We start from the raw sequence: 24,670 nt of genomic DNA, 5'->3' as shown, positions 1-24,670 counted from the left end.
CCATGGGATATATTTTCAACAACAGTGTCAGAGAACAAAAAATTATTTAAAACGCGGTTTTGATTGTTATTTTCACGAAAAGGCTTTCATTTACGTTCTCAAGTTTGATTTTAATTTAATTAGAGCAGTCCCGTTTGGCTTCCGCAACATTTGTGCATCGCAATATTCGTTTCCATGTTGTTATCACGTAGACTTCGACACCGCGAGCGTAACGATGATGCGCTTCGGGCAAGAGGAGCCCTCTGGGTACCACCGCGCGAGTCCAAATCAAATATTGTGGCCCCACCCGACCGATCGCAGGGAGCTGATAACGTCGTTACTGCGCCACTGGTCCTGCCTGAATATTTGATAATGAAACACGACGATACATCAGCTGCCGACCATCGCAAAATGATACGTGGCCTGTCAGCTCCCCCTGAAGGCATCGCTCTGTCTGCGTGGTGCGCGAATTTGTGTCGCGGGACTGCGAGCGCAGTGCGCTGCAGACGCGGCCACCCGAGTTGGATTCCCGCTCGTGGCCCATAACAGTGACGATTATTTGAACCGGTCCTGGGTCTCCCCTAAGTCGACTCAGCCTCAAATGAGTACCTGGTGCGGTATGTGAACATCGCCACAATAGGCACTCGCAAACAGCACTTGCCCCAACGGCATGTTAAGTCATTCCGGTGTATCTGTGCCTTTGATATATGAATGTATATATATAATGGCTGTTATGTAGAGAGCGGTAGTGCAATGGTTTGCATACCTGCATTACGAACCCGCCAAACTGAGTTCAATTCCCGGCCACGGCCGAGTAGAAGGTGAACCGGTACCCACTTGGGGAGTCAAACTCAATGGGAGACGAAAGACAGCCAGGCGCCATACACCGCCAGACGACTCGCGCGCGTCAATAGGTGCTCGCGTCAATAGGTGCTCGCAAACAGCAGCGCTCACGCCGCCTGCAGCGTGTGCCAAAACTACCGAGCGCTCAATCATCGCGCGTCCTCGTTACGTCTGAGTCTGCACATCTCGTCAGCCGTACACAGCCCCCCCCCCCACCTCTAGACCAGCAGTGTTGGTTCAACACGAGCAAACTCCCGGCTCGGTTTTCACATTCGTTGTGTCATCGGCAGTCAGGCTTCCATACATCGACGGCGAGTGATGAACTTACCGAATGTTTATAGGCATGGATGCAAGTCTGCGTGGCTGCACGGGCATCTGTGTCTGTACGTTACGATGGAATAAACGCATTCCGACCGAAAGACTGAGCCTCATTCTCGAACAAATAGTACAGTACTTGCTGTTAACAAAAAGACGGACACTCTTTGGGTTATAAACATCGCACATGCGCCAATAGTGCTGTAATATACCCGGTGTAATTATCAGCCTGCTGATCGTGGGAGCGAACGGCGACTCTCTTGTGCGTGTGCATGCCGGACGATTCATTTAAAGATGCCCCACTAATACCGTAGCGATACATTACGACGTTATCGAGAACAAACAGCACGTTTGAGTTCCAAACCTCCACGTATCTCCCACCAATCTCAGTACGCGTTTAAAAAAAATCTTCAAACAATCTCCACTGCAACAAATGGAGCCATCGCTTTCACGGTATGCACGACATTCACATCACCTGTTTGAGACGAAAGAGGGGGGGGGGGGAGTCATGCGAAATGAGCAGGGTATCTATTCGTGGATCACCCCGTGTTGGATACCATCCCCAAAAGGTGTTCGCTACCAAAAGCACTTGTCCACCCCAGCAGCGTGTGATGCCGTCAACACGGGGCAATCTCGCTCTCTGTGTTGGGTCAAATCTGCTTAGCTCATAACATCCCCATCATGTCTACGCACGCCAGTTACTATAGTTACAGCCCGTGTCGTGCTCTACAGCCCCTTGTCAATCCACTGCTGGATGGATGAGGACCTCCCTATGCGGGTTGGTGAAGGCGGGGAGCCGTAGACGTCGGAGTAGAGTACAACATTGGGGATGTTCCCGCACCACCGTCTGCTGTCAAGATCAGGGTGCCCGCTCGCAGCGCGGTGACCACCCATCCAAGCCCTCGCCAGGATCAACACAACCTGCTGAGATTCTCAGCTCTGGCGACAATCGTGCGCAATTCGTGCGGTTGTTTCGCATGCAAATCAATAGCAGAAGTCATAACAATCACAGTCACTACAAGGTGTGCAATAGCCCCTGGCCATCTCGGCAATTCATTTAGCATTAAGACCACAAACCTTGCGTGGCCAACGCAAATCATGGCTTTGGCAATGTACAGATATCGATTATAATACGACAGCAAGACGCCTGCGGCTATTACAAGTGATGTGCATACACACACGCACGCACACACACAAGTGTACTCGCAGAGAGTATAGCAGCTATTGCGAGCGCTGTGCACGCACACACGTGCGCGCAGCACACACACACGCGCACACGCGCACACACACACGCGCACACACACACTGGTGTACTCACACAGGGTAGTAGGATAAGCCATCGGAGCCCGAGTCGTGGAACCCCTCCGGCTGCACGCTACAGTCCCCGTTTTGATGCAAGCGGCTTGCCGAGGCATCCATCACACTCGCTTGGCTTCTTGAATCACTCGGGGGGTTTTGGGGATGGCGCTGGAAGAAAGCGTTCGGCTGGGCTGCGTTGCGAGTGAGGCTTGGAGTCACAGTCGAATGCCACGTGCCCACGACCGGCATCCGCGTCTCTCGCGTTGCGCCTCGGAGCGGAGTGCTCTCTGCATGCCGACGACGGCGTGCTCGTGTCCATCTGCATGCCGGCTGACGTCACGCGTCTCCTTTATTGAGCCGCTCCTCCTCCTCCTCTCTCTCCGAATCAGCTCGTCGACACGCTCGCATTCGCGGGTAACCTTCAGTTTCATGCATTCGGTATAACCCTGTGAGCCATGCGGCTCTTGACTCGGGTGTCCGCCCGTAATTGTGCCGCCCGCACGAATCGTCTCTTGATGAATATTCATGCAACCGACCATTATTGGGTGCCCGTGGGCAATACACACCAGCATGGGCTTGCGGTGAATATTACAGACATAGTCAAGCGACACACGCGGGATTCTGTCGCGGTGTAAAGGGCAGTGCACTGGACTTGCAACCCAGAGGGTCGCCGCTTCGATCCGCCGGCAAAGCAGTTGCAAGACGGAGCGCGATACTGAACTCCCCTCGCCTCTCTCCAACTCCGCAGTTATAAATGAATGAGCGGTCGATCGGCAAGTGGTGGTGGGATCTTCTTGTCCGCGCTCACACTTCTCTCAATTCGTCTGGGCAGCGTGGAAGAGAAGCCCTCCCCCCCCCCCATGTGGGAAGAGCTCTATGGAGCTCCCTCGAGTGAAGGTCCTTCACCAGCAGTGCCATCAATAGGACATTGCAGTGCTGCACCTTGCCAGACGCACGCCACGTGCATCCTCTCCACGTGCAAGCAGAGTTTTAGTAACCATCCTGTGGGGCTTGTGGGTGCATTTTCAGCGGCATTTTGTTTAAGCAGGAACAATCTGTGGTCGGGTTTCCCTGTTTCAGTTTCATCAGCATAGTCTTGCCTGAAAAACAACTGCTGCTAGGTCACGTGATGCTTAAAGGGCAAGATATCTTCACTAACATAGCAATGAAAATGTTTACTTTGTCAATGCGTTGCTGGATGAAGGCCTCACCACACCACGTCTGTTGTTGTGTTGATCATTCTGCGGTTGTTTTGACCATACTTCACCAGTGCGGGTCGGTGAAGGTGATTCACCTTCATTGCAGTCTCGAGGTAAATCCCGACACAGTAATAATGCAAATTTGGTTGCAAGTCATGAACCTTTCAGCCATCGTGCATAAGCAATTCTTCACGTATAAATTGTCTGCCATGCAACCATCATCTGTGGCTTTCGAGAACACACTTCCCGTGGCTTGCTGACAAATGTCAAGGCCCAGCACGCAGCAGAACAATGAAACGGACTGCACCGTTATGCTCTCTTGAAATATTTATTTTTTAAAATAGTAAATCACATCCCTCTGTAAATCCACCGCTGTATTGTGGCCCTTACCCACGCCGCGTCGATTTACGGCGGTTATTTGAGCCGACCCGATCAATAATGTTTGAAGGTAGGGGACGGAAACGGGAGAGCAGTGGTCCACGACTGATTCAAATGTCGCTCACCGTCATCACGCGCCGTGCGCTCAACACAGCGCTACGTTCAACACCACCTGCGTACATCAGCAGCATGCACGCACACGCAAGCTTGTGTCGAGTGTAGAGCTTGATACTCATTGCTTTCCATTGATGTTTGCGTATTTTATACTGCGCGCGTTTCGGACCCTTACATGCATATTATTTAAGAAACTTGTTTTTTAAAATTATTTCTTTATTCAAATAACGCACCGTATACAACGTCTTTAGTTCTAGTCCCATTTAAAGAGTTAAACACGAAATAACTCCGCAATTCACTTGCAGAGAGAAGTGTCCATTGCCATGCATGGTCTTGTACCGGGGGAAACGAATGGAATAAGCATAAGGCTGGAATGATGCATATTCGCTCATTAACAGTGACTGTGATTTTTCGATTTAAAGCTTTCGTGACTGCAGGGATTCATCTTCTTGGTTCTTTCGGTAAAGTCACGTAGAAGGGAAATAATAAAATAATAAAAATAAAACATAATAAAATAATTCTCACGACGTTTCGGCCACAACGCAAGCAGCCGTCCTCAGGTGAAGAAACAGGTCTGTCGGAAAGACAGTGAGAATTATTTTATTATGTTTTATTTTTATTATTTTATTATTTCCCTTCTACGTGACTTTACCGAAAGAACCGAGAAGAAGTGACTGTGATTTTGAGATATGCGTGGGTTTCGTTGTTGATATAGTGCACCGATATATGTTTTATTCGGCGCTTTTACTAATGTCTACAGCATGCGCACGTGGCCAATTTGCACCATGAACTCGTGAGCGTAGCCGCCGTTGCTCCAGTGTACATAAATTGTACGGGAAAAGCGTCTGCTGTGCGCCGTTTGGTCTTCAGAGATAAACGAGGCGTGATTGGGAGTGAGGAGAAGGGGTATGGGTTGGGCAGTAGCCAAGCGTGGGTGCAGTTCGGAATGTTAAGTTGACCCCACACGCAGCTACACTGCCGTCCGTGTGCGCGTGTGATGATTTCCGCTCACGGCCGCCAACACCAGTGACGATTATCTGAACCGGGTCCTGAGCCTCCCCGTAGGTCGACTCAGCCTCAAATGAGTACCTGGTGCGGTGTGTAAACATTGCCACTAGGGAGACAAAGGCGGCCGGGTGTGGTGCTGGAGGCTATACGGGGGATCATTGTCTTTAGCATATAGCTGGAATGCATTGTTAGTCACAGATCGTTTGAATTTAGAATTGTCTCTCTCCCCGTGCAGACACCAGCCACTCTTCACCACACATTACTATACACGTGACAGTGCTGGGATTTGACACACAGAATCAGAATATTTATTCTGGAGGAATTGTTTTCGCAGATGTCTAGTCGGGGTGGGTCACAATGTTACAACAACAAAAAATACAACAACACGCTAGGACTGAAAAACACGCTAAGTATAGGAAATGTTGGCAAATCACTAAAAAATATATACAAATTTAACTAAACTATTTGTTTTAATTTAACAGGATAAATACAACTGAGGTATGAGCTTCTTTTGCAGACGCAACCTGGCCACAAATGAGTTGCTGATCATGTGGAAATTGATATCAGACAAATAATCTAAATAATATAATCTAAACGCATGTTTCTAAAATCTGGAGGGAAAAACTGGAGGACCTGGAGAAAAAATCTACACAACCAAAAAATCCACACTTGAAGAGCACACGTGACGTGGGGCTGTTCAAGGACCCCAATCCCATGACACTTCAAAAACGTATTTCAATATATATTACTGCTATCGTATGCATTTGTGATTTTTTTTTAAATCTCATTGCCATTTCTTGAAAGTGTGTCGTTTGGATCAATTGTTCTGCGATGATGAGACGCATGTTTATTTTATTTTCAGTTTCGTGTAGTATGTACCTAAATGCACAATGTAGTGTAGCTTTAGAAGAGCTTGGCTATAACATCAGACAACCCAACTAATTTTGTCTCACAGGCTTTCTTTATATCCCCACTTCTCTCACTTTTGCAGGATCTTTTACCTTCATCGCTGTCATAAAGCTGCCACAATTCCTTTCCTATTCTGCTGCCGAGACGATATTTCATTCTTTTGTATTGCATTATGTGACTTACCGTAACTCTCGCCTCTACGGACTCTACTAAGTTTAAAATTCTGCCGCTAGACTTCTAACTCGTACCCATAAGCGAGATCACATACGATCAATTTACAAATCTCTTCACCAATTCGAGCTAAAATCAGTTAAACAATCACCCTCACTGTTTCCATAATTCTCAATTGTCCCACGCTGGCCTATCGCTCTCGTCTCATGTAACTAAAGCCTCCTGTTCATACACTTTGCCCGAGCAACCCAGGCTTCTTGGTCAAACTCAAAATAAACTTACAATCTGTGGGAGGTCCTTTGCTGCCTCTTATGATTGTAATTCCCTCCCTCTGGATGTAGGCACTGTTAGTACCCACCCCCTCTTTAAGCCCAGACTTGGCAAATGTCCTCTCTGCACTCCTTAACTAATATCCTCATAACAATCTCCCTAAAATGTCTCACCCCTTTGCGCCTCCATCGCCATATAAATCATCACGCCTGCCATTCTCCCCCTGCCTGATTGCTTAAGGGAGAGATGTAGTCGCCTCAATCACCACACATCACACTGCAATACACCATTTGTGTGGCTCATGGTGTGTCGCAACACTGCTCAATCTGTCCAATTTGTGTTTTCATATTCCTTTTATTGTCTGAATGTTTAGCGTATACATACAACTTATTCTGACGCTTACGAATGTATACATTAAAATTATTATTAACAATCTAGATTTGAAGTTTTCATGACTGCAGGGATCCATACTCTACGTGACTTTACCGAAAGAACCAAAGAGTATTATTAACAATTACAGAATGTGCGTGTTTCAATAAATTGTTCTATAAAACTTTGGTATAGAAGGCCCATAGGCAGATGGACTGATGTTTTTTTGTCAACTGTTAACATGATCATATATATTTGGAACTTCCTCCTGTTCATCTGAGGGATGGGAATGACTTGGGAAGGTCTTAAATCCAGTTGTGGATTGATCATGAATAAAACTATGGAAGAAAGACGGTCACTGCATCGCGCACTTTCAGATACACTCCTGCGGCCGTCTGGAACGCTCTTCCTTCCAATATTATGAAGCCACTGAAGCTATGCACTTTTAAACCTAGATTGAAAACTAATTTGTTGAGAGCTGATTTTGGTGTTAAGTTTTGTTGTGCTTCCCCGCACCTCCGATTAGCATGGTTGGCTATATGTACGATGCGAAATAAGTTCAACATACACAAAAAGTATGGTTAAATAACCATCATGACTGACGTGGCACTTAGAAGCGTGCATCCAAATGGCTGTACAGGATTTCGTATTATGATTCGTGTGTACTGTATTTTTCTTGACGGTACCATAGTATTTTTAGTTCTCGAATTAAAATCTTATGAAAAATTTCAGAACATCAATGGTAGTATGTTGATGAAAACCATGATCTGTTAATAAATAACAATATTGTATGAGTTGAGAAGTATCGGCTTCTGTCTCGTTTGCTGTCGTATCAAAACATTCGCCTGAAGGAACCCGTTCGGCCCAATAGAATATAACGGAAACCCCGAATAACGATTCTATACGTGCGGTGTGATCGTAGGAATCGATGTTTAAAAATATATATGTCTAAATCGACTAATCCAGGGGTCGACAAATTGCGGCTCCGTAAGGATTGCAGCTGCGGCTCTTGACATTCGAATATAATAGCTCTTGTGAGAATAGGGTTCCCCCTTTTTTCTGGCAACAAAACAGGTGTTAAGATGTTCAAACACCAAACTGAAACCTTTTACAAGGAATCATGTCTGCATTAACCACAACACATTCTGACCACACGTATTGTGGTTAATGCAGACATGATTCCCTGTAAAAGGTTTCAGTTTGGTGTTTTAACATCTTAACACCTGTTTTGTTGACAGAAAAAAGGGGAAAACCTATTCTCATATTTGGGTACTGGCAAAGGAGGTCCCATGATATTTTGGTTGCAGACCCCTGACCAAGAAAGTACAGTTTACCATGGGAGTACAGTTCACCATAGGAGTTAAGTTTACCATGGGAGTCCAATTCACCATGGAAGTGAATTTTACCATGGAAGTCCAGTTCACCATGGAAGTGAAGTTCACCATGGGAGTCCAGTTCACCCTGGAAGTGAATTTTACCATGGGAGTCCAGTTCACCATAGAAGTGAAGTTCACCATGGGAGTGAATTTTACCATGGGAGTCCAGTTCACCATGGAAGTGAATTTTACCATGGGAGTCCAGTTCACCATGGAAGTGAATTTTACCATGGGAGTCCAGTTCACCATGGGCATGCGGCTCGCCAGGGCTGTTTCGTGACAGTATTTATTGAGCACCACCACCAACAGCAACCACCGTCTCGCCTTGACACGCATTGCGGCTCCTGAAATAGTTTTTTATTCTCCTCTCACTACCGAATTACGACAAAAGCCGTCTCTCCTTGCTGTGTGGGTGACCGACTCGCGGGCTAATCGACGTTTCGCAACCGCCCAAAGGTCGCAACTCAAGATCGTAAATGTTGTGGCTTTGCTCTCCAGCACACAACCAGTGTCGCTGTACTAGTAACGAATTGGCAACGTGCTGTTTACGTGACGAACCTTACGAATTGGCTGTGTCGGGTGGTGGTGGCGGGTTTAATGAGACACATTTATATTTTTACGCGAGATAACCCCAACAAACAACCCCACGTCGTGTTACGAACCGCCCAATGTTTACCAAAATAATCACCAAACCCCGTCAGCTGCCGCGTTAGTTTCCCTACAACGCACAAGCGGCGCTCTTCATTTCCTCGTCTTTGATTGGCTCGCGCGTCGTTAAACGGGTCCGCTGTGGCCAATCACGACGCGCGACCGCCCCGGCGCTGCCTATGCGTGGGAGCAAATCGAATGAGCCTTGACGGGGATCGTGTAGACGGGGTAAGGGAACTCCCAAGACCCGCTCGGCTCGAGTCGCTCCCGCTCCAAGGCGCCTTTACACCATGGAAGCCGCCGCGTCTAATCGCGCATAGAACCTACGGACGTCCCCAGAGTTGCTGCCGAGGTAAGAGGGCGTTCGATCGGGCGACCGGGTTGGCGGGTGAGTTTGGGGCCTACACCGCTGTGGGCTAGCCGGCCTCTACCGGGCACGGCGCGTCCTCCCCGGTAGGGCGGCCGGGGTGGCATGGGGTCTGGGGGTCACTCAACTACCTCCACTGTGGCTTTACAGTCGTTAATTCTGGTCTTTTTGTTTATTTTGTTTGATTATTGAGTTGTTATCGCGTTGCTGCGTGCTGTGCAGGAGATTGTGTGTGTCTGTGGTGTAGCGAACGGCAGAGGCACGCCCGAGTAGGTGGAACTTGGAAATCCTCTGCTTGCGTTTTCGGTACAGTGATATAATTTATGAATGTAATACTGTTTATAAATTAAATATTCAGTAGCGCTCGATGTTATTTTGACAATCAGGGTTCTAGGATTTACACGTTTGCCGTATTATTTTGTAAGGCGTTTTCCGCATATTTAGTTTGTGCAACTTACAGCCCCAGGTACTGCCGCATGCACTGTTACATAATGACGTGCGGTGTTTTTGCTTGTCAAACAATTACCTTTTCGCCGTAGCTGCGTGTGTAGAGTTTATTTTTTTGGGCAGTCGGCCACTGTGATTGTCGAAACTCGACAGGGTGCATCCGGATGACCGACCGTTCGCAGAGGGCAGCAATTGTGATTGACAGAATCGGACACTTTGTCTCGGAGTTGAAGGAGTTGCTACGTCAAAACAAACATTTCAGATGCTCCGCTCGCTTGGTCTTCAACAACAATTCTTGGACTCGTGATCACAACTGCCTGCTCCGGTTCGTCTGAAGTGGGGCTCGTACACAGCACATCGGGCATTATTTGTGCCAACATCTCGTGTGAAAAAGAGGAACACCGCTTTTTGATGATGATGATGATGTCAAATTAGAGCACTGCACTGTATTGTCTTGGCAAAAGAAAAGTGCCTCTGAATTGTTTTAAAACCAGTGTTGCTCATGATGCCCGGTACTGTGAATATGACACGTAATTTATGGTGTATGTCTGTCTGTCACTTAAGTTATTGAAAAGGCTCGTGAATGCAGAAATCCAGTTTACAATGGGGGAAAGATGTGGTTACCTTCCTGGTACGAGTGAACATAGGGGGAAAATGGTAATTGTTTCACAACAATAACTACATACTCTTTGGTTCTTTCGGTAAAGTCACGTAGGTAGAAAATAAAATAAATCGCGACGTTTCGGTCGCAACACAAGCGTCCATCATCAGGTGGGATGATGGATTCCTGCAGTCACGAAAGTTTCAAATCAATAACTGCAATAAACCAGCTTAAATATACGCTGCCAAGCTTGGCGGTGTTCATTTCCGACAGACCTGTTCTTCACCTGAGGACGGCTGCTTGTGTTGTGGCCGAAACGTCGAGAGAATTTTTATTTTATTATGTTTTATTTTTATTATTTTATTACTTCCCTTCTACATGACTTTACCGAAAGAACCAAGAAGATGAATCCCTGCAGTCACGAAAGCTTTAAATCGAAATCAACAAATAACATTTTTTTGTATGACCCGTGATGACAATTTGACGACGATGGAGAGGTGGTGGTGAGGAATTCAGGAGGATGACTCCTGAATTCCTCTGGGGAGTACCCACCACAACACTTCCCCTGCTATGCATTCGCGTCCTTTTCATGGACCTCACAGTCGACTTGTTTATTGCAAAATGTATAAACGCGTCGACTGTGTATGTAAAAAGTGGAAAGGCACAAAGCGAGTATAGAGTGGGATTACTGCGAGACTGAGGACTAAGCGGGCAGCTGAATATTCTGGATTTGAAGCTTTCGTGACTGCAAGGATTCATACTCTTTGGTTTTTTCGGTAAAGTCACGTTGGTAAAAAATACATAAAAATAAATAAAAACAATTAAATTTAATTTGGGCAGCTGAATCTTCGCAGTTTCAAATGTAAAATTCTGCGCGCACCTCCCCTGTGTCGGTGGCCCGTGGTCTCTACGTACACGAATATTGGAGTCTGCTGGGTCGCGAATAGAGGATCGGTATATTTAGTCTCTCGCGAAACTCGCAAATCCAAAACTCACGCATAGCGAGGGTTTACTGTATTCACCTAATTTACAAGTACAGCTAGTTATGACAATGACCAACTTTTTACTGGTAGTAACCTCCTGGTTACACCAGCCCACAGGGGATTATTGTGTCTGTCCGTTGTGCAGGGAGGGGCTGGTTGGGGAGGGAGGGGCTGGGTGGGGAGGGAGGGGCTGGGTGGGGAGGGGAGGGTGGGGAGGGCTGGGTGGGGAGGGGCTGGGTGAGGAGGGTAGAGGAGGGGTTGGGTGGGGAGGGTGGGGGTGGGAGGGGTGGGCTGGGTGGGGAGGGGCTGGTCACCCCGTGGTGCCCTTATACAACTCAACGTTTAATCTACTCACACCGGCTTGTGCCCACCCACAGTCGGGCATATTTGAGGAATACACCACGCCGCCGTTGACCCTGGCCATTGACCGAGAAACCCAACGTTCCTACCAGCTCCCTCCACAGGAATGTGTTTGTTAACACTTTTGGTCATATTTTTACAATTATCATTCAAACTCAGATGTCATTCTTGCTTAACAAAGCCATTGAACCACAATGTTGGTATCGATCGCAATTGATGGACAAAACTGTCAATGGCACTTTAAGCCAAGAGAGACGACATGCTTGGAGGTATGATTTGGTGAATGTGTTGGCATCGTGAGGATTGGTTCAACAGAGAATAGCTGCTGCTGCTGCTGGTGATGGAGATATTCGATCAATGTGGGTTCCTCTTTTTCACTTTCATATTCACTCAGCAGCACCGAGGTAATGAGTATACCGTGCCATTTTTGTCATAAATGAGCTCTTACTTGCATGGGTACCAGTTGATATTCAAAATGCTGATGGCAGTTGTAACTTAGAGGCCAGACACGTGTACTCATTAAATTAATGTAGTGGCATCAGCTTGAGGATTCCTTCATCCAGCAGTGAGCCATGAATGGTTGCTGATGCTGCTGCTACTGATTGTTATGATTGGGCATCTAACACATATATCTGTTGCATTTTGTTGCTATACATTTTCACATGATAAGCCACTTCATCGACCTATTATTTGTGGTCCGGTCACTTCTGAAATAACAGCTAAGAGCTCAGTAGGCCTTACCCGATAAGAGACAAACTAGTTAGTTTTATTTGTATTGATATTCTTTACCTTTTCTATACTTTGCGCTTCTATTGTTTGTTGTTGTATTGTTTGTTGTTGTATTGTTGTTGTATTGTTTGTTGTTGTAATGTTCTGACTTAGCCCCTTGTGGATATCTGTGAAAAATGAGCTTTATAGCTCATGGGATTCCTCCAGTGTAAATAAATATTTTGATTCTGTACTTTTTTTTTGCAGGACTGAGGCCGTGATTGACCATGACGTCTTTTGCTGTGGACGTGCCGTACAAAAATGACACCATCGTACCCAGCATTGGCGAGCTGGACGACTATCTTACAGAGCACAACTCCAATGTCGGCTGGCTGCTTGCTGGTAAGAGCCGCGTACTTCCCCACCTAAGGGAGCACTGCTGGAGACATTTGAACCAAATCCTCTGGGGTCATCTGTCAAGCTTCAATCGGAGTGGGCCCAGTGATCTATCTCAGATATATTTTAACAAAAATAGAAAAATTATTCTTGCCATGTTTGTATGGCTGGCAGAAATAGAACAAAATAATTGTATTCAACTCGGTAACCTGCAACCGGCGTGAGGAATTTAATTTATTTCGCTGCTGTGCATTTTTCCCGTGTGAAGTACAGTGTATATACTATACACGCTTTGAGATATACATATAAGTGTGTTTTGCAAAGCTTGTGTGGCCATTGCCCATGGGAGAGATGATAACATTGATCCCAACATATTTTAGATTTGTGATGATATGGCCTTGGAAAAGGAGTCCTTTAGAGACATCTTGCTGTTCGATTGTCATGAATGTGTTGGCCTTCCACGTATTCAGTTGGCTTTTCTCCGCCACTACACCGTATAAATATGTGCAATTATGTTCATTGTGCATATGCAGTGCTTTTGGTTTTATATATATATATAGCGCTAAGGCATGGGCAAAAAGGGCTTTTTATGAATTCTGCATTTGAAGTTAAAGGCTACGCTGCAGGTCTTTGGTTCACATGTGTGCTGCCACCGGTCATGTAAGCAGTGTGCATCCAAATGATGGAAGCATTGATGCGGCGCATTGAATTAAGCCACCGTTATGTGCCGCATCGCGTTTGGTTTATCGGCCTGATATTGCGAAGAGAGAATTTCAGTGATTGCTGATCACTGTCGGGTTTGATCCGTTGGCTGTCCTGTGATGTGAACACTTTAGAAAGCCTGCACAGTTTCATATTTGCTAAAAAAAATTTGTGTTCAGAAACAAACCTTTACTGCAAACCATTTTTCTCTGACAATTTAGTCTTAGGTGTCTGCTTATGATTGCTTTCTATCTAATTTGTACCACCTAGGGATTGAACGTTTCACTTCGCCTGCATGGAGATTAAACCACTTGGGGGCTGAACTTTTCACCTGTGTGTATTTGTTTACACAGGCACTTTAGTGCCATTATCTGATAAAACAAAATGACAATCATTACATTATTTGTAGCCAGTATTCAGTTCCTATAACACAATTCTACTTATCATTTAGGGCCAAAAACGTTAGGGACGGAAAGCATGGGTTTAATACCACCTGTTGTAGATTCAATAACTAATTGAAATTGTAATTGTAATCAGTAATATGAAAGTATCCTTTTAAATATTGGTAATATGCAAAGAGAGCTGAGTAGTGGTGCAGTGGTGAGCGCACTGCGAGATTAATTCGGTGACCTGAGTTTTATTACGAGCCACGGTTAACATTGTCGGTGAATGATTTCTGAATCAATTTTGGTTCCGCTATTTCACCAATCCTATTTGATCAGCTTGGCCAAGTACGGCTAATCAACCAGGCATGGGGTGGCCTTTATCCACCTGTGTCTCTTGTCAAAAGAAGTGTAAATGATTATTATATAAGATACTAAAGCATTCTATGATTATTTAAAAGCGCGACACAACTGCGACAGTGGTAGCTAACAAGCAGCCTGTTGTCTTGCTCCCAGACACCCGCGCGTTCCAGGTTTAATGGCTGTGTTGGCTCTGGGTTAGATGTGAGGCGTTATCTCCCATTTGTTTCCAGTTACTGCATCCCTCTCCCCAACGTAATGCGCACACACACGCACACACACGCTTGTGTCTGTAAGTGCCCAAAATTGGTTTTAACTGGCAAATGGATGCAGTAATAAAAAAAAACTAATAATTTGCTCATGTTTTTGTGATGAAACTATGCTGATGGATATATGAGATTTTATGACGAAAGAATATTTCTGAGAAGTCGGTTACCATAGAAGAGTTAGTTTTGCATTGTGGTTATGACATCTATTTTTTGAAAAAAGAATACATTTTATTTACACTCACTTGTTGCCATTAAGAATGGGCGCATCTCATTCTTTCTTTGAGCCTGATATCCGTCTCGAATGCCATCCTGATGCGCAGTCACATCATTCCATCTCCACCTAATTTTAATAGACACTTAAAGTCCGATGTCCTTTCCCTGGCTTTCACGTGACACTGAGTTTGGCTGCAAGCCTCAGAGCCACGGTCATTTATGTCCATTAAATATTGTGTGCTTTATAAATTGTATTATTATAATTATTGGTGAAATGCTGCAATGAATTCACACTGTTTTGCTTCTAAAAACTGACTAACATTATTAAGAAACAGTGTGTTGTCAAACATGTTTATTGAACTTATTTGACTGCACACATCATGAACATATCCTTTAAAATTACTATTAAATTGACTTAATATTGCTGTACGTCACGCTACTACTGCCTTTATGAAATTACTCTTACACAATGTCACACTCCCATAGCTTCTAAAGAGATAAATTTCCATTTTGTAAGCTTCGTAAATGCTGTGACCAAACAGGTTGCGATGCAATAGAGTATAAAAGGCATAGCTAGCGGTCTTAGCAATAATAGCCAAGCTTTGGCACGCAGTCAAGCAATGCCTTGCACAGATCTTGGCTGACCTCCGAAATGTATAATTGCATTGTTGAGAGTGAAATTTGAACTTATAATCAGCTACTGAAGATGGATTTGACACTCATAAGTATAAGTACATAATGTTCTCCACGCTGATGGCATTGTACATTTTTATGTACCAGGGATTACCAAATCCTGTGTTGAATCGGACGACTAACAGATATATTTTTACAGTATGTGCATTTATTTGTTTTGGGGAATTACAAAGAAGATTGTCAGTCATTCAAAGCCTCGGTGTTATCTTCTCACTCTGACCTCCAGCTGATGCCCGGCTGATGAACACAACCCACGCATCCGGTGTGGTTACGTGACTAGCACGTGAGACACATGAAATAACATTTGCTTTACATCACAGCTGGTCTCATGAGATCTCGGAAGCTAAGCAGGCTTGCACTGGTTTCTTATTGGATCGGCAACTACTGTGCCTGAAACAGTTGTTGTAGGCTGCTGCGGGCAAACGTTGTTAATAGAGGGCAGTGCAGCAAATACCAGTCATGTACTGTGTACTATGTTCTAACGTCTGTACTCCCCGCTTTCACTAAGCTGCACTGACCAGCGTGGTGAAGTACGGTTAGTAAACCCCATGACTAGTATGGCATGGAGGGGTCTTCAGCCAGAAGTAGATTGACAATAGGGCTGGACATGTATTTGACAACTTGCAGCTCGGCACACGGCAAATGCCTGCGCAGCGCGACTCACGACCTCCTCTTGATACCAAGATCCAGGATGGTCATGTCTTTGCGCTGCTTCTCGGTGGCAGCCCCAACAGTCTGGAACGCCATCATCCCTCTGCACATTCGCAGCATCACCTCAATCGCCTCCTTCAAGAGAGACTTAAAAACTCACCTCTACAATCATGCTTTCGAGCGACCCTGAGCTTGGCTCCGCGCCTCTGAGTTGCGGCTGTTATGTCCGCAAATTTGCGCGCGTTATAAATTGCATTATTATTAATAAAAACATGATGATTCTCATCATTGCTAGCCTGGAATCACGAGTAAAATACAATTCCGAGTAGGATCATAGGATTTGGTGGACTTTTGGAACTGTCAGGGATCTGAGCTCTGCGTAACGTGGCATGGCATTAATGGGTATTTTACCGTGCAATTCTTCAGCTTTCAAAGAATTCCATTCCCCTCAATGACTGTTCCGCGACTGTTCTTTTTGTCGTCAGAATCCCATTGAAGTGAATGGAGATTTTAACCATGGAGGATTAACTATTGCTGCAGGAGTCTTCCGCAGTGGTATTGCGCCGTTTGGACGCGATTCCTGTAGGAATTTTCTAGCACTCGACTGTACATCATTTTGCTCACTGCAATATATTGGGCCATATTGAAGTGCAATTGATAAATTGCGTCTTACCTGTGGAAACATTTGTGCACAAACAGCGTCGCGCTTAATAATATTTAGCCACCGGTGGCGGAGGTTTGGTTTATTACCGTCGGATGTGTTCCGAGGTCAAGTCGGATGGTGACTTTTAATGGTACCAATCATGGCGCTTCACGAGAGAGGATTTGCTCATTCTCTTGTGGTACATGATGAAGTTTAATTTCAAATGTGTACAGTGTGAGAGATATAATGCATGACTTGTTATACAGGCTACCATTATATGCACGTACTGTGATTACAAAATAAATAGTTCACCTAATGCAGCATTCCATGGCAAATTCATTCAGCGTGTGCACCAAATGTAAATGTCATAATGCTTGTATTGCAAGGGTGGGATTTTGCATAAATTTGTCGGAGCCTCATTAACAGTAAATACATGTATTATAGTATTCCTGTATAGGATTTTGCTTTTAGCACATAATCCAACCCCCCATTTATTTAAACGTGTTGATTCTTTCAGTGGAACAGTAATCGGTAATTAATCACCATTGGAACCTCCTTTGCCAGTAGCAAAATATGAAAAAAAAAATTTACCCTTTTATCTGGCAACAAAACTGACACCTTTTTTTTTTACAAGGAGTCATGTTTGCATTGACCACAATACCTGCGGTCGGAATGCAAACAAGGTGTAAATGCTTACCCTGAGCTCTTATATTTTGATGGTGCATTGTCTTTTGGTGTCTTTTGGCGTCAACTGGTCCAACACAATGTGAGACTAGGCTCTAAGAAAAGCTGTCTCGGGTGTGGACCAATCAACTTCAAGGACAGTGCATACATTATCAGAGTTGTGTTTTTTGTTTGCATTATGACTGCAGGTATTGTGGTCAATGCAAACATGACTCCTTGTAAAAAAAAAGGTGTCAGTTTTGTTGTCAGATACAAGGGTAAAAAACCAATGATCATTATCGGTAATTAATCGTGTGTGTGTTTGTGTCTTTCCCCTGTGTGCTGCCAGCAACGATCCTGTCATGCGGATGGATCATCTACTTGACCTACTATAACTCGCGTAATATGGGCTTTGTCCTCACCATCTTGTTAAACCGCTTTTATAAATATGGACACATCCACTTTGGTGAGTAACATGATCAATGGCAAAATAATTCCGCGGTGTATGTGTGCGTGTTTTACCCGTGTTATAAAAAAAAGATACAATATTTATTCTTTTCGATTTAAAGCTTTCGTGACTGCAGGGATTCATCTTCTTGGTTCTTTCGGTAAAGTCACGTAGAAGGGAAGTAATAAAATAATAAAAATTAAACATAATAAAATAATAAAACATAATAAAAATTATTTTATTATGTTTTCTTTTTATTATTTTATTATTTTATTACTTCCCTTCTACGTGACTTTACCAAAAGAACCAAGAATATGAATATGTATTCTCTTGAAATACAATTATAGATTCATTCTTTGATTGTTTTTACTTTGGTGTACTTAGATTATGTCATGAATATATTATATTGTGTGTTGAGGTGGTACAGATGAGATCCCAGGTAAAGAGAGTTGATGCTCACAGTCCAGTCACCAATGACTATTGAAAAACGTACGTTACGTTTGGTTTGTCACTTAATTTCAGCATGATTTTTCAAATGTAACAAGGAACAAACTCTTCTGAAATTGTATTTACGAAACAAATGATGCAATTGGAACTAATTCTTCCGACTTAATGTTAATCAATACCTTCCTTTTCTGGATAGTATTCAGACAAAATGTATGCTGTTCGGCATTATTCCGATCGATGTGCATTTCATGCTGATTTCACATGGGTTCACTGAATTTGTTTCAGGGGAGCGTATGTTTGCCGAGGTGTACACACTTCCCCTAACGCTCAGAAATGTTCGTCTTATTGCTATGCCATGTAAGGCGGATGTTCACTTCCATTCACCTCCAGGTGTTGCTCAATAAAGCTAAGGTCGAAACTAAATTATTTATTTTATGACCTTTGATTCGTGCTCGTTTTTTGGGTTGCAAACCACTTGGCTACACGGAGGCTGCTTCTCGTACTGTTGGGATGAATTAAAATGTTTGTATGTAATTTCAACTGTGACACTTGCACCCAATGTTCCACTTATTTTCTGATAATGCCGGCACATAGAGTGAAAGGACAGTCCCCTTTTCAACTGATATTTTTTGTTGTTAGCATTTTATCTGTTGGCCTTGGGTTTTGTTCTATTAAAGCTCCATGAAATAATGCAGACAGGCTTGAAAGGTTGCAGATAAATCGGCCACACTCACAACATTTGTCGTGAATGTTTTGTGAAACCATGGAAGATGTGTTTTTAGTTGTTTGTACAACATAACCTAACGCCCAGTGGGGGAAACACTCAGTGGGAACCACGATCATTGAATTAAGGGCCCTTCTTGGTGAGTTTTATAAAAATTAATGTTTTTTTTTCACAAAACTGTTCACGTCATTGCATTGTGTACTAATACAATTAAGCATTGTATACCAGACTCTTTGGGTCTTTCGGTAAAGTCACGTAGATAGAAAATAATATAAAATCACGACGTTTCGATCACAACACAAGTAATCGTCCTCGGGTGAAATTTTTTAGTATTTTTCAATCTACGTAACTTTACCTAAAGACCCAAAGAGAGTGAATTGCTGCAGTCACGAAAGCTTTAAGTCAAGACTGTTTACCAAGTTGTTTGTTCCCTCTGGCAAGAGGATGGGGGTTTGTTCTACATCTTGTCGTTAATGCTTACCACTCGCCGATTCTAATTCTGTTCCAACCCAAAACAAGTGCCCTTATGGATAAATGCAAATGCGGTCAATGAAATGACCTTTCGGTAAAGTCACGTAGATAGGTTTAAAGAAAATGACAAAAAAGAACAAAAACTACGACGTTTCGATCGCAACACAGGCGGTCGAATTCAAGATCGAAACGTCGTAGTTTTTAGTAATTTTTTATTATTTTGTTATTTTCATTGAACCTATCTACGTGACTTTACCGAAAGATCCAAGAATACGAATTCCTGCAGTCACGAAAGCTTTAAGTCAAGAATGACCTTCGGTTTAACCAACTTCCGCTTATATTCATTTGCAAGTTTTTTTGTCCAAGATACCTTCAAAAAATAAATTGCCAGTGGGAACCGTGATCACTGAATTCAGGGACATTCTTATGACTGTTGTAAACACGAATGCATATTTTACAAAAACTAACTTTGCTAAGAGAATTGAGCGTCGTTTGCCAAGTGGTTTTACGTGTTTCTCCGTGTCCCTTGCAGGCTCTTTCACTTTCTCGGTGTTGTCTGGAAAAGTCATGTTCCGTGATGTTCACTTTGTCAACAAAGACATGTCTATCCGGTGAGTCAATATCAATGGGACATTTTTAGTAAATTATTTTTAAATTATACTTTTAATATAAATTTGTTTATTCAGTAATATTTTATTATTAAAGGGTTTGTCTGTTACACAATAGCTACTGCTAGGGAACTATTAACCCTTTCCCATTCTGAGACGTCTGCAAGTTGCGGGGTGAATCTCGGAGCGCGCAAGCGGTTAGAGTAAATTTTATTTAGAGAGGTATGGTGCCGTTGTTTTTAAAGACATTGCATGCACCACAGAGAACTGTAGCGACGCGACCGCACTCTATGATTAGTTGGGGCCAAACTGTGACACATGCCTTCCCGCATGGCCTTGTGGGAACCTCGGTACAGATAAAGTTATTTTCCATCATCTGCTGATGTACACGGACGCCATCAGAACAAGAAAGGGTTAATATGCCCAGTAAAAAAATTGGTTTTCACAAACCATAAAATAAAGAATGTTCCTCAGTGTAAAGTGAAGTCTCCAACACTTATCGTCCAGCCTCTCTGCCTGTGGCTTCCCTATGTATGAGCTTTATAAAATGGTCTTTGCCCGAAACGTCGCCTATCATATAAATATTTATTATTTTGAGGCCACACCGTGTTATTGAATGATGTGTTGAGTTTTTGGTTAATTGTGCTTGTGCACCACTGTCAATGCAGCAGCCTCACCAGATAATTTGTTCAATTACACATAGCACATTATACCGATACAATGAATGAGATTTTATTATTTGCTTTACACGTATACGTTCAGTCTTGCTAATTGCCTTGAAAAATGTTTCTAACTTTGTGCCAGAATTTCATATATATTTTTTAAAGACTTAAGTATATCAGCCATATCCGTAAGCAATGGGCCCGACCTGCGTCGGCAATGATTATAGAAGAAATTACATTACTCATAAGGATAAAAGTTGTCGCCTTCCATCCATATATATTCAGCGTTTCCTTTTTGTGTACTCAGGATACAGGACGGATTGCTTATCTTCAGATGGTGGCGAATATACAACCCAAAACAAAAGCACAACGGTGAGTAGTACACTTGCTGGCATGAACCCTTGCTGAAATGTCCAAACCTACTGCGCGTGACAAATCCATTGCGCGTGTGTGCACTTGGCTGCACTACTAATGAATAAGCGTCACGCTGTTGTTTGCGCGCATTGTCTGTGCAATTTAGGGTTGTTGATCCATTATCGATTTTTCAGGAATCGATTTCAGAAGTTGAAATGAAATTTATAATCGAATCCAGTTCAACTTTAACGATTGAATAGATTGGGCCACGTGGATGATAACGGCTCAGCCCATTCTAAATGGATAGGTCAGCAGTAACCATCATAAGGGACCAAGAGGCGCTTGTGCCAGGCTAGGTGCACCTTGAGGCCACTTGAAGTGTCGAAGGCTTGTTTGCTGGCAAGAGGTCACGGGACAGACCCAGGTTTTATGGGTTGGTTGAGATGACTGGCAGATGCACCACCTGTGCTCCCCTCTGTGCCAGACACAAAACAAAGATCTCCTGTATAGCCTTAACAGACTTTTGGGGCAAGTGCTGTTAGCAAGCCCCTATGAAGGCAGGCGCGGCACACGAGGGGGTGGGTGCCCAGCACCATGTCCAACTGCCTTTATCTCCCAAGTGGTGATATTTACACAATGCACCAGGTCCTCATTTGAGGCTAAGTAGACCTAGGAGAGGCCCAAAACTGGTGAAAATAATCATCACTGGGTTCGTAGCGCAGCGTACTATCACGCAAGGCTGGACTTTTGTTTTTATTGCTAGAGATTTCAATTTGTGAGGCAAACTGAAATGTGTATGTTTCTAACAATTTGTTTTGCTATTTGAGGATCAGAAAGGGTCAATAAACTAAACAAATTAGCAACCCAAGTGCAATTGTATCTCAGGCAGTTGCAGTGCGTAATTATTGTGACATCGAGTGCCGTGGTGAGCTGATGTCCGCGTTGGGATCATTTCTGAGCCATCGATACAAACAGCAGCACGCTCCGAGCTCTCGTTTCTGTTTACTTCCTGAGTTTGGTCGTCATCCTGCAGCCAGAGGCCGGCAGTAATTGAGTTTGCGTGGCTTAATTTAATCTGTTGTCTCGTCGAGTGGAAACCCAACGGTGCGAGTTGGTTGCGTTCTTTCACCGGTGAGTTATTGCCATCTGGAATCAAGGCACCGTGCCTTCTGACCCCATGCATATTTAGTGATTCTTATTCGAACTTCAACTCAAATGCCACATGAATGCATTACGAATATAAATGTGTAACGCACTATGTGCGTTCAATCTTACGTTCTAGCCTAATTTGCTCAAAATATGACAACATTTACATAAATTCTAGATTTGAAGTTTTCGTGACTGCAAGGATTCATACTCTTTGGTTTTTTCAGTAAAGTCACGTAGGTAAAAATTTTAAATAAATTAAATCATGACGTTTCGGGCGCATCACAAGGACGCTTGTGTTGAGCCCGAAATGTCGTGATTTAATTTATTTTAATTTAATTTATTTTTATTTTTTCAAATAAATTAAATCATGACGTTTCTGGCGCAGCACAAGGACGCTTGTGTTGAGCCCGAAATGTCGTGATTTAATTTATTTAAATTTTTTACCTACGTGACTTTACTGAAAAAACCAAAGAGTATTTACATAAATGTAGTAGCTGCTCGTGTTGCCATATTTTGGAAGTAAAATCTGAATAGTGAAAAAGAGAGAATTGCCCAAGGAAACTAATCTGCCAATGGACAATGCTCATCACCATTATCATAGTAAATTCCAGGTGGTGGCTTGTTCTTGCCTCTGTTGCTGTCAACCATATTATATTCCACACCCTGTCTTTTTTAATAACATAAGGATTTACATTGGAAAGCTTAATCAAATAACGATATTGAGAATATGACTACAAAACACGGAATGTATGCAAATAATCAATGTGTGTGTGTACATATTTAGGAAGAAGAGCAGAATAAATATGTATAGTGCGTACCCCCCAGCAATTCTATGAATTGTCACTTTTCGGGATCATAATTTGGTCTTCTTCGTCGTGTTCATATTTTACGTCCTGCGTCGCTTGTACAGTTGCGTTTGCTCCTTGGCACTTAAAATGTAGCAGTTGGCAGTATCTTTGGTCACGGTCTGTCCACTGCCGGACGATGCCTCCTCGCGCCGGCGCCATCCTGCAGCAGCACCACCGTCTCGCTCACGCCTCTGTGTACTCAGGTTCGCTGTCATTCCATCGCCGGGGTTATCCATCAGCCATCGTCCCTTCCAGCGACGTGTCCTGCCTAAGCCCACTCGCCGCTTGTTTTTTTTTACAGTCGATACGAAGCGTCTGGTTTGTGTTTTGTTCCCTGATCCTCGTATTGCTCTTCGTATTTCGCTGTAATTCCAAGCGTGCGTCTCGCTGTCATTTTTGTGCACTTTTCAGCCTTGGTTCAGTTTTCTTTGCCATTGTCCACGTTTCTGATCAATGCATCATAGATCAAAATCGGTTGTATTTAAGCACACTGTCCAATTTTATTTTTGCAGTTGTACCCCCTATTTTGTCTTATTCACTTTCTTTATTTTCAAATAATATCTAATATATTTTTTGTTGATGAAATTAATCAATGTAAAGTGTCATATAATTTGCATATCATTTGTATGCATTGTAAATAATAAATTCAAACCACAATTTTGTCAAATTATAAGAATTTGCTTTAATCAGTGTCAAATACGCACAGTTAAAACGGAAAACATACTGTATATGCACGTACGTATACACGCATGCGTACATGTTTGTGCATATTTATTGAGCCTCAGTGATTTTGTTTGTGCAGAAGGACGCTCTTTGGGGAATTATCAGGGGAGTTTTCTGTCACAGTGGACTGCTCTGCATATGCGTTATGTTTACACAAATTAGTTCTGTCAGCATTCAAGTTGCCGCTGCTTGCTGAATGATAAATTCTATTACACTTCGTTATTTCGTAAATGGGTTATGTTGCACGTGAAAGGATTCTATGATGACGAATCAAAAAAGGGCATTGTGACAGCAGATGTGTTCTGGTGTGCTTGATTGGAGGTGACCTCTGGGGGCCCTCTGTTCTGCAATTTATTTCTTTGGTTTTGTTCACTTCACCACCACGTGCCTATGACCACATCACCCAGAGTGTGCACCTGATCCGTGTTCCTGGATGTTAAGCAGGGCTGAGCCCTGATGGTGCTTGGATGGGTAAACAACGTCCACCAGCAGGTTGCCATCAGGCTGTGGGGCTCCACGTGGTGGGCAGTGCAGGGCAGTGAAATCCACGGTTGTTCTGTACATCCACACCCCTGTATGTCTATGCTGCCCGCACGTACACCAGCCTGCACTGACCAGTGTGAAATCAAATCAAAGTAACGACGTATTTATACTTAGACGATCTAATCCAAAAAAACATTATTGTGAATAATATTGGTCGCGAAAGCCTACGTGTCAAACTCAAGAAACCTGCGTTATCTGGACGGTTTAGGGAGGCCCTTATCCAGCAGTGGGTTGACGAAAAGGCCTGCACATTCATGTCTCTGTGGCGAGTCATTGACCGCAGTAGTTCACCCGTGTACTTGCTGTTCTTGTCTGCGTATTACTGTACGTGTGTGCGTGGATGCGTGTGTGCTTAACATGCACACCATGTCAATTG

At 43.7% G+C, this 24,670-nt stretch overlaps 2 protein-coding genes across 2 annotated transcripts in view; one reads left to right on the top strand and one right to left on the bottom strand.

The window, feature by feature from the left end:
* LOC133350073 (short transient receptor potential channel 7-like) overlaps nt 1–2,734 on the bottom strand; it is a 51,556-nt gene extending 48,822 nt beyond the window's left edge. The window contains 1 exon segment of the mRNA XM_061564066.1: nt 2,456–2,734. Coding sequence (XP_061420050.1) covers nt 2,456–2,685 — 230 coding nt within the window. The 5' untranslated portion in view covers nt 2,686–2,734.
* A 6,338-nt stretch (nt 2,735–9,072) lies between these two features.
* BLTP1 (bridge-like lipid transfer protein family member 1) overlaps nt 9,073–24,670 on the top strand; it is a 132,948-nt gene continuing 117,350 nt past the window's right edge. Inside the window, 6 exon segments of the mRNA XM_061564167.1 lie at nt 9,073–9,230; nt 12,612–12,746; nt 17,667–17,783; nt 19,940–20,018; nt 20,985–21,049; nt 23,330–23,346. Coding sequence (XP_061420151.1) covers nt 12,632–12,746; nt 17,667–17,783; nt 19,940–20,018; nt 20,985–21,049; nt 23,330–23,346 — 393 coding nt within the window. The 5' untranslated portion in view covers nt 9,073–9,230; nt 12,612–12,631.

The sequence above is a fragment of the Lethenteron reissneri genome, chromosome 32 (genome assembly GCF_015708825.2).
Source record: "Lethenteron reissneri isolate LAM-NWPU_2019-01 chromosome 32, ASM1570882v1, whole genome shotgun sequence".
NCBI classification, from domain to species: domain Eukaryota; kingdom Metazoa; phylum Chordata; class Hyperoartia; order Petromyzontiformes; family Petromyzontidae; genus Lethenteron; species Lethenteron reissneri.
This window is presented reverse-complemented; position numbering and strand designations above follow the sequence as displayed.